The sequence below is a fragment of the Oncorhynchus masou genome, chromosome 16 (genome assembly GCF_036934945.1).
Source record: "Oncorhynchus masou masou isolate Uvic2021 chromosome 16, UVic_Omas_1.1, whole genome shotgun sequence".
Lineage (NCBI taxonomy): Eukaryota > Metazoa > Chordata > Actinopteri > Salmoniformes > Salmonidae > Oncorhynchus > Oncorhynchus masou.
Genome location: NC_088227.1, coordinates 38,158,256 through 38,168,896, shown reverse-complemented (window position 1 = coordinate 38,168,896; position 10,641 = coordinate 38,158,256). Strand labels below are relative to the sequence as shown.

At 46.8% G+C, this 10,641-nt stretch overlaps 1 protein-coding gene across 2 annotated transcripts in view; it reads right to left on the bottom strand.

Annotated features, from left to right (window-relative positions):
• LOC135557925 (coiled-coil domain-containing protein 85C-A-like) overlaps window positions 1-10,641 on the bottom strand; it is a 147,220-nt gene that overhangs the window by 5,841 nt on the left and 130,738 nt on the right. The window contains exon 3 of one of the 2 annotated variants that reach the window (XM_064991643.1): window positions 3,371-3,478. In XM_064991643.1, coding sequence (XP_064847715.1) covers window positions 3,371-3,478 — 108 coding nt within the window. The remainder of the gene's footprint in view (window positions 1-3,370; window positions 3,479-10,641) is intronic. The other variant, XM_064991644.1, reaches the window with a different exon arrangement.

Sequence of the window (10,641 nt, the reverse complement as noted above, 5' to 3'; positions counted from 1 at the left end):
AAATATAAAACCATGATGATGATGGTGGGAGAAGAAGCCATCCTATTAACTAACTATTAACTAAGAGAGAACAGGAAGTTCAGAATCATCTCTGTGTCTCTGTGTCTCTCTGTCTCTCTGTGTCTCTCTGTCTCTGTGTCTCTGTGTCTCTCTGTCTCTGTGTCTCTGTGTCTCTGTGTCTCTCTCTCGGTCTGTCTCTGTGTCTCTGTGTCTCTGTGTCTCTCTGTCTCTCTGTGTCTCTGTGTCTCTGTGTCTCTCTGTCTCTGTGTCTCTGTGTCTCTCTGTCTCTGTGTCTCTCTGTCTCTGTGTCTCTCTGTCTCTGTGTCTCTGTGTCTCTCTGTCTCTCTGTCTCTGTGTCTCTCTGTCTCTCTGTGTCTCTGTGTCTCTGTGTCTCTCTGTCTCTCTGTGTCTCTCTGTCTCTGTGTCTCTGTGTCTCTCTGTCTCTGTGTCTCTGTGTCTCTCTGTCTCTCTGTCTCTGTGTCTCTCTGTCTCTGTGTCTCTCTGTCTCTGTGTCTCTGTGTCTCTCTGTCTCTCTGTCTCTGTGTCTCTCTGTCTCTCTGTGTCTCTGTGTCTTTCTGTCTCTCTGTCTCTGTCTCTCTGTGTCTCCGTGTCTCTCTGTCTCTCTGTCTCTCTCTCTCTGTGTCTCTGTGTCTCTCTGTCTAACTAACTATTAACTAAGAGAGAACAGGAAGTTCAGAATCATCTCTGTGTCTCTGTGTCTCTCTGTCTCTCTGTGTCTCTGTGTCTCTCTGTCTCTGTGTCTCTGTGTCTCTGTGTCTCTCTCTCGGTCTGTCTCTGTGTCTCTCTGTCTCTGTGTCTCTGTGTCTCTCTGTCTCTCTGTCTCTGTGTCTCTCTGTGTCTCTGTGTCTCTCTGTCTCTCTGTGTCTCTCTGTCTCTGTGTCTCTGTGTCTCTCTGTCTCTCTGTGTCTCTCTGTCTCTCTGTCTCTGTGTCTCTCTGTCTCTGTGTCTCTCTGTCTCTGTGTCTCTCTGTCTCTCTGTCTCTGTGTCTCTCTGTCTCTCTGTGTCTCTGTGTCTTTCTGTCTCTCTGTCTCTGTCTCTCTGTGTCTCCGTGTCTCTCTGTCTCTCTGTCTCTCTCTCTCTGTGTCTCTGTGTCTCTCTGTCTAACTAACTATTAACTAAGAGAGAACAGGAAGTTCAGAATCATCTCTGTGTCTCTGTGTCTCTCTGTCTCTCTGTGTCTCTCTGTCTCTGTGTCTCTGTGTCTCTCTGTCTCTGTGTCTCTGTGTCTCTCTCTCGGTCTGTCTCTGTGTCTCTGTGTCTCTCTGTGTCTCTCTGTCTCTCTGTCTCTGTGTCTCTCTGTCTCTGTGTCTCTCTGTCTCTGTGTCTCTGTGTCTCTCTGTCTCTCTGTCTCTGTGTCTCTCTGTGTCTCTGTCTCTGTCTCTCTCTGTCTCTGTGTCTCTGTGTCTCTCTCTCGCTCTGTCTCTGTGTCTCTCTCTCGGTCTGTCTCTGTGTCTCTGTGTCTCTCTGTCTCTGTGTCTCTCTGTCTCTGTCTCTCTCTCGCTCTGTCTCTCTCGTTCTGTCTCTGTGTCTCTCTGTCTCTGTCTCTGTGTCTCTGTCTCTGTGTCTCTGTGTCTCTGTCTCTGTGTCTCTCTGTCTCTCTGTCTCTGTGTCTCTCTGTCTCTGTGTCTCTGTGTCTCTCTGTCTCTGTGTCTCTCTGTCTCTGTCTCTCTCTGTCTCTGTCTCTCTCTCGCTCTGTCTCTCTCGTTCTGTCTCTGTGTCTCTCTGTCTCTGTGTCTCTCTCTCGCTCTGTCTCTGTGTCTCTCTCTCGGTCTGTCTCTGTGTCTCTGTGTCTCTCTGTGTCTCTGTGTCTCTGTGTCTCTCTGTCTCTGTGTCTCTGTGTCTCTCTGTCTCTGTCTCTCTCTCGCTCTGTCTTTCTCGTTCTGTCTCTGTGTCTCTCTGTCTCTGTGTCTCTCTGTCTCTGTGTCTCTCTCTCGCTCTGTCTCTGTCTCTCTGTCTCTGTGTCTCTCTGTCTCTGTGTCTCTCTCTCGCTCTGTCTCTGTGTCTCTCTGTCTCTGTGTCTCTCTGTCTCTCTCTGTCTCTGTGTCTCTCTGTCTCTGTGTCTCTCTGTCTCTGTGTCTCTCTGTCTCTGTCTCTCTCTCGCTCTGTCTTTCTCGTTCTGTCTCTGTGTCTCTCTGTCTCTGTGTCTCTCTCTCGCTCTGTCTCTGTGTCTCTCTGTCTCTGTGTCTCTCTCTCGCTCTCTCTCTGTGTCTCTCTGTCTCTCTCTCTGTGTCTCTCTCTGTGTCTCTCTCTCGCTCTGTCTCTGTGTCTCTCTGTCTCTCTGTCTCTGTGTCTCTCTCTCGCTCTGTCTCTGTGTCTCTGTGTCTCTCTCTCGCTCTGTCGCTCTGTCTCTCTGTCTCTCTGTCTCTCTGTGTCTCTGTGTCTCTCTCTCGCTCTGTCTCTGTGTCTCTCTGTCTCCCTGTGCATGTGTTCCACTAAGGCCATCTCTTACGCTTGGATGAACACATCAGAAGCCAGCCAATCAATCACAGTACAGACCATAATGAGATGGAGACGTGGAGACGTCATGACAACTGGACCAAAACAAGATGCACGGTTAAGGGCTGGCCTTAGGCACGATACAGCCCTGAGCCCTAGTATATTGGCCTTATACCACAAACCCCCGAGGTGCCCTGTTCAACAACCCCCCGAGGTGCCCTATTCCACAAACCCCCGAGGTGCTTATTCCACAAACCCCCGAGGTGCCTTATTCCACAAACCCCCGAGGTGCTTATTCCACAAACCCCCGAGGTGCCTTATTCCACAAACCCCCGAGGTGCCTTATTCCACAAACCCCCGAGGTGCCTTATTCCACAAACCCCCAAGGTGCCTTATTCCACAAACCCCCGAGGTGCCTTATTCCACAAACCCCCGAGGTGCCTTATTCCACAAACCCCCGAGGTGCCTTATTCCACAAACCCCCGAGGTGCTTATTCCACAAACCCCCGAGGTGCCTTATTCCACAAACCCCCGAGGTGCCTTATTCCACAAACCCCCGAGGTGCCTTATTGCTATTATAAACTAATTATGAACATAATAAGATATACTACGGATTTCAGCCAATCAGCATTTAGGGCCGAACCACATAGTTTATAATAGAACATATAGTTCTGTATGTAGGGCCTTGGGACTGTGTCTAATTCATTTCATAGTACATGATTCAGTTGAAACAGGCTCTGGGGAGACAGAAGCCTAAAGGCCTGGAGAGCCCGTGGTTTAAACTGGGTGGTTGTGATGTTAGAGAGAGTGGGAGAAAGACATGCAAGGGGATAGCTGTAAGAACAGCAGTGGGTAGATGTCTGTTTATAGTTAGTAAAGAGGTGTGTGTGTGTGTGTGTGTGTGTGTGCTCACGTTGTGCAGTGCATCTTGGCGTCGTGGCAGGGATGACAGCTGAGACTCAGAGTGGTACAGGGTCATCCCCTTCCTCAGGCCACGCAGGTCCCCTGGGTTACACTGCTGCTGGGGAGACAGAGAGAGATTATCACACACTGTTCAATATCCACATCACAGCCCCCAGAACCTACCAACACACTGTTCAATATCCACATCACAGCCCCCAGAACCTACCAACACACTGTTCAATATCCACATCACAGCCCCCAGAACATACCAACACACTGTTCAATATCCACATCACAGCCCCCAGAACCTACCAACACACTGTTCAATACCCACATCACAGCCCCCAGAACCTACCAACACACTGTTCAATACCCACATCACAGCCCCCAGAACATACCAACACACTGTTCAATACCCACATCACAGCCCCCAGAACCTACCAACACACTGTTCAATATCCACATCACAGCCCCCAGAACCTACCAACACACTGTTCAATATCCACATCACGGCCCCCAGAACCTACCAACACACTGTTCAATATCCACATCACAGCCTCCAGAACCTACCAACACACTGTTCAATACCCACATCACAGCCTCCAGAACCTACCAACACACTGTTCAATACCCACATCACAGCCCCCAGAACATACCAATACACTGTTCAATACCCACATCACAGCCTCCAGAACCTACCAACACACTGTTCAATACCCACATCACAGCCCCCAGAACCTACCAACACACTGTTCAATACCCACATCACAGCCCCCAGAACATACCAATACACTGTTCAATACCCACATCACAGCCCCCAGAACATACCAACACACTGTTCAATACCCACATCACAGCCCCCAGAACATACCAACACACTGTTCAATACCCACATCACAGCCCCCAGAACATACCAACACACTGTTCAATACCCACATCACATCACAGCCCCCAGAACCTACCAACACACTGTTGTGTACAGGGATAGGAGGTCAAAAATGTCTCATATGGAAATATTCTGAAATGCTGTCCTCTAAGTAGAGTCCTCTACGTATTCTCTCATATTCATAAAGATCACAGGTCCCTGGGCATTCTAACTAGCCATCCACCCATCTGTCTGTCTGTAGGGAGAATCACCAATGTTTCTTATGACATTTCCAGAGTCACGCACGTCCAGCACGTTGTGTGTGTGGTCACGTGATGGCTGGAAGAACCTTGTAAATCTTGCTATAAATAACACAGTGAGCGGATTGTGTGTTTGTGTATGTGTCGCATCTGGTGCAGAACACAGCCTTCTCCCACAACGACACGCACTCCAGAGAGACAATTAGCACTCCATCACTGCACCTCTGGCTCATGCTGCTTCACATTCCCCATCCATCACTCCTCTAGCATTCCCCCATCCCATCACTCCTCTAGCATTCCCCCATCCCATCACTCCTCTAGCATTCCCCCATCCCATCACTCCTCTAGCATTCCCTCATCCCATTACTCCTCTTGCATTCCCCCATCCCATCACTCCTCTTGCATTCCCCCATCCCATCACTCCTCTAGCATTCCCCCATCCCATCACTCCTCTTGCATTCCCCCATCCCATCACTCCTCTAGCATTCCCCCATCCCATCACTCCTCTTGCATTCCCCCATCCCATCACTCCTCTAGCATTCCCCCATCCCATCACTCCTCTAGCATTCCCCCATCCCATCACTCCTCTTGCATTCCCCCATTCCATCACTCCTCTTGCATTCCCCCATCCCATCACTCCTCTAGCATTCCCCCATCCCATCACTCCTCTAGCATTCCCCCATCCCATCACTCCTCTTGCATTCCCCCATTCCATCACTCCTCTTGCATTCCCCCATCCCATCACTCCTCTAGCATTCCCCCATCCCATCACTCCTCTTGCATTCCCCATCCATCACTCCTCTAGCATTCCCCCATCCCATCACTCCTCTAGCATTCCCCAACATAACTCCCCTAGCATTCCCCATCCATCACTCCTCTAGCATTCCCCATCCATCACTCCTCTAGCTTTCCCCCTCCCATCACTCCCCTAGCATTCCCCATCATCACTCCCCTAGCATTCCCCATCCATCACTCCTCCAGCATTCTGCCATCACTCCTCTAGCATTCCCCATCCATCACTCCTCTAGCATTCCCCATCCATCACTCCTCTAGCATTCCCCCATCCCATCACTCCTCTAGCATTCCCCAACATAACTCCCCTAGCATTCCCCATCCATCACTCCTCTAGCATTCCCCATCCATCACTCCTCTAGCATTCCCCATCATCACTCACCTAGCATTCCCCATCCATCACTCCTCTAGCATTCCCCATCCATCACTCCTCCAGCATTCTGCCATCATTCCCCATCACTCCACTAGTATGCCCCAATCCCATCACTCCTCTAGCATTTCCCATCACATCACTCCTCCAGCATTCCCCCATCACTCCTATAACATTCCCCCTCAGTCTTTAGCCATTCCTCCTTGCTCTTCTTCCATCCTCCCCTTTACTCCTCCAGCATTCCCGCCTCAGTCTTTAGCCATTCCTCCTTGCTCTTCTTCCATCCTCCCCTTTACTCCTCCAGCATTCCCACCTCAGTCTTTAGCCATTCCTCCTTGCTCTTCTTCCATCCTCCCCTTTACTCCTCCAGCATTCCCACCTCAGTCTTTAGCCATTCCTCCTTGCTCTTCTTCCATCCTCCCCTTTACTCCTCCAGCATTCCCACCTCAGTCTTTAGCCATTCCTCCTTGCTCTTCTTCCATCCTCCCCTTTACTCCTCCAGCATTCCCCCCTCAGTCTTTAGCCATTCCTCCTTGCTCTTCTTCCATCCTCCCATTTACTTCTCAGGCATTCCCCCCTCAGTCTTTAAAACTTGTTTACGGCTAGACATTCCGCTAGCGGAACCCCTCGACAACATCCGGTGAAATGGCAGAATGCCAAATTCAAATTAAATGATGATAAATATTAAACTTGAAATCATGAAATCACACATGCAAATGAAACATCAAATTAAAGTTACACTTGTTGTTGATCCAGCCAACGTGTCAGATTTCAAAAAGACTTTACGGTGAAAGCAAACCATGCGATTATCGGAGGATAGCACCCCACCAAACAAACACATGACATTCATATTTCAACACGCCAGGCGCGACACAAAACGCAGAAATAACAATATAATTCATGCCTTACCTTTGAAGATCTTCTTTTGTTGGCACTCCAAAATGTCCCATAAACATCACAAATGGTCCTTTTGTTCGATTAATTCCGTCGTTATATCTCCAAAATGTTCATTTATTTGCCGTGTGTGATCCAGAAAAACACCGGTTCCAACTCGCGCAACATGACTACAAAATATCTAATAAGTTACCTGTAAACTTGTTGCAAGCATTTCAAACAACTTTCCTAATACAACTTTAGGTATTTTTTTACGTAAATAGTCGATAAAATTTAAGACGAGGTAAACTGCATATAAAAGCGGATAAAAACGAGGTGGAGCGAGCTTTCAGGTCGTGTGCCCATAACAAACAGTACACTTCACTCGACCCTCATTCTGAACTGCCCTACTTCTTAATTTCTCAAAGGAAAAACATCAACCAATTTTAAAGACTGTTGACATCCAGTGGAAGCGATAGGAACTGCAAGCAAGTGCCACAGAAATCTAGATCCCCATAGAAAACCCATTGAAAAGAGAGTGACCTCAATATTTTTTTCCTGGATGGATTTGTCTCAGGTTTTCGCCTGCCATGTCAGTTCTGTTATACACACAGACATTATTCAAACATTTTCAGAAACCTTAGAGTGTTTTCTTTCTAAATCAACCAATTATATGTATATCCTAGCTTCTGGGCCTGAGTAGCAGGCAGTTTACTTTGGGCACACTTTTCTTCCGGATGTGAAAATACTGCCCCCTAGCCCGAAGAGGTTATTAACCATTCCTCCTTGCACTTCTTCCATCCTACCATTTTCTCCTCCAGTATTACCCCATCAGTCTTTAACCATTCCTCTTAGCTCCTCTCACATTTTAACATTGCATCACACCCCTCCGCCTCATTTCTTTATCTCTCCCTTGGCTCCCAATGAAAACAGAGCCTCAGTCGCTGCTTTCAGCCTCAACCAGGAATCCCACGTCTTTCCTCGGCTTAAACTCATTGGTATTATGCTTTAGATAATAAAACAAACTTCACCAACTTCCACTTCTGAATCTTATGCTGCTGATAGAGTCAAACAGAATTATACACCATTGGTCTGTAAGACAGGTCGGCATCTCCTCATGGCAACAGCCCTGTTTCCCATCCATCACAATGTCCTGAGAGGTGACTGGAAGACCGGGAGTTATCCTGTCTGAGTTTTGATAATGAGGGGGCGACGTGGAACAGGTGACCACGACACACTAGGACAGTCCTCTCCTCTTCTCCTGTTCACTCTTACCAGACTGTTGAACGACTCAGGCCGACTCAGCCAGAGTAACACCACACCGGTCTGTGTAAAGACTGTTGAACGACTCAGGCCGACTCAGCCAGAGTAACACAACACCGGTCTGTCTAAAGACTGTTGAACGACTCAGGCCGACTCACCCAGAGTAACACTACACCGGTCTGTGTAAAGACTGTTGAACTACTCAGGCCGACTCAGCCAGAGTAACACCACACCGGTCTGTCTAAAGACTGTTGAACTACTCAGGCCGACTCAGCCAGAGTAACACTACACCGGTCTGTGTAAAGACTGTTGAACGACTCAGGCCGACTCAGTCAGAGTAACACCACACCGGTCTGTGTAAAGACTGTTGAATGACTCAGGCCGACTCAGTCAGAGTAACACCACACCGGTCTGTCTAAAGTGCACCATGTGCAAATGATTTAAGTACTTTTGAAGTAGTTTTCAGGTCAGTGTTTTTGTATATGTGTATGTTAAATAAGGGGTATGTAGACTTCTTTCTATTGTGTCTCGGTCTTTCCACTGTTGTGTCTCGGTCTTACCACTGTTGTGTCTAGGTTTTTCCACTGTTGTGTCTAGGTTTTTCCACTGTTGTGTCTAGGTTTTTCCACTGTTGTGTCTAGGTTTTTCCAATGTTGTGTCTAGGTTTTTCCACTGTTGTGTCTCGGTCTTTCCACTGTTGTGTCTCGGTCTTTCCACTGTTGTGTCTCGGTCTTTCCACTGTTGTGTCTAGGTCTTTCCACTGTTGTGTCTAGCCCACAGCATAATCCTTCTTTACAAAGTTTAACGTGTAAATCCAGCCAGTTTGGAGGGTCAACATTCCATTCTAATGTTCTTATTGTTTCCTTCACAATCAACTACGTTTCACTGCTTCACCTTCACAAAACTGGGACGTTAGGAAATATCTCCACAGAACAGGGAAGGAGGAAATATCTCAACAAGAACCAACCAAATATCACAGATGATTGTGAAATAGACACACATTGCTTATTTGAAATTAATGACAGGCACACAAAAAAGTAATTTTTTTGCACTACACAATTTTGTATATAGTGAATTTCAAAACACAGAAAGTCAGTTGGTTATTAAGATAAACGATAGGAGACAACTTTAGCATTTTATCTAATTAGCTACTTTGCAACTACTTACTACTTTTTAATTACTTTGTAACTACTTAGCATGTTAGCTAACCCTTCCCCTTCCCCTAACCCTCACCTTAAACCTTTATCCTAACCCAATCCTTAACCCTATAAAGCTACAATATGTAACTTTTTGGATGACTTGACCAAATTCACATAGAAATGTGAGTTATAGACCCTTCTTTCTCATTGAAAGCAAGTCTACGAAGTGATAGCTCTGTTTTATGTGTACAATTTCTATGCTTCCCGTTCTTAAGTTTCGTTTTTGTGTCTTTTACTTTTGGTTCTGTATAATAGCTTCAAACAGATGAAACTACAATATTGTTTATGGAGAAGATCTTTCACAGCGGTTTAGATGACACTATGATTCTCTACACAATGACTGCTTGTTTTTGTCACATAAACTGAAATTAGGCAAACTAAACTCAGCAAAAAAAGAAACGTCATCTCACTATCAAGTGCCTTTATTTTCAGCAAACTTAACATGTGTAAATATTTGTATGAACATAACAAGATTCAACAATTGAGACATAAACTGAACAAGTTCCACAGACATGTGACTAACAGAAATTGAATAATGTGCCCCTGAACAAAGGGTCAAAATCAAAAGTAACAGTCAATATCTGGTGTGGCCACCAGCTGCATTAAGTACTGTAGTGCATCTCCTCCTCATGGACTGCACCAGATTTGCCAGTTCTTGCTGTGAGACGTTTCCCCACTCTTTCGCCAAGGCACCTGCAAGTTCCCGGACATTCCTAGGAGGAATGGCCCTAGCCCTCACCTTCCGATTCAACAGGTCCCATCCGTGCTCAATGGGATAGAGATCAGGGCTCTTCACTGGCCATGGCAAAAAACTGACATTCCTGTCTTGCAGGAAATCATACACAGAACGAGCAGTATGGTTGGTGGCATTGTGATGCTGGAGGGTCAAGTCAGGAAGAGCCTGCAGGAAGGGTACCACATGAGGGAGGAGGATGTCTTCCCTGTAACGCACAGCGTTGAGATTGCCTGCAATGACAACAAGCTCGGTCCGATGATGCTGTGACAAACCGCCCCAGACCATGATGGACCCTCCACCTCCAAATCGATCCCGCTCCAGAGTACAGGCCTCGGTGTAACGCTCATTCCTTCGATGATGAACGCAAATCCGACCATCACCCCTGGTGAGACAAAACCGCGACTCGTTAGTGAAGAGCAGTTTTTACCAGTCCTGTCTGGTCCAGCGACAGTGGGTTTATGGTTCATTGAAGCATGGCAAACTGTGTTTACAATTAATATCTGTGAAGTTATTTGGATTTTTACGAATTATCTTTGAATGACAGGGTCCTGAAAAAGGGACGTTACTTTTTTGTTGAGTTTATTAGAATTTTAGCAAACATGAAAGGGCAGAACGATTTCTGCATCGTGTACCTTTTTAACAATAAAAAAAAAATGTTTACTCATTTAGCAGATGCTCTTCTCCAGAGCAACTTACAGAAGTTGAGTGCATACATTTGAATGTCTGGTCCCCCATGGGAATTCAAACCACAACCCTGGCATTGCAAGTGCCATGCTCTACCAACTGAGCCACACGGGACAACTAAGCTAGCATGTAACCTAACCTTAACCCCTAACCTTAACGCCTATCCTAGCTAACGTTAGCCATCTAGCTAGCTAGCTAACATGAACCACCTAGCTAGCTAGCTAACATGAACCACCTAG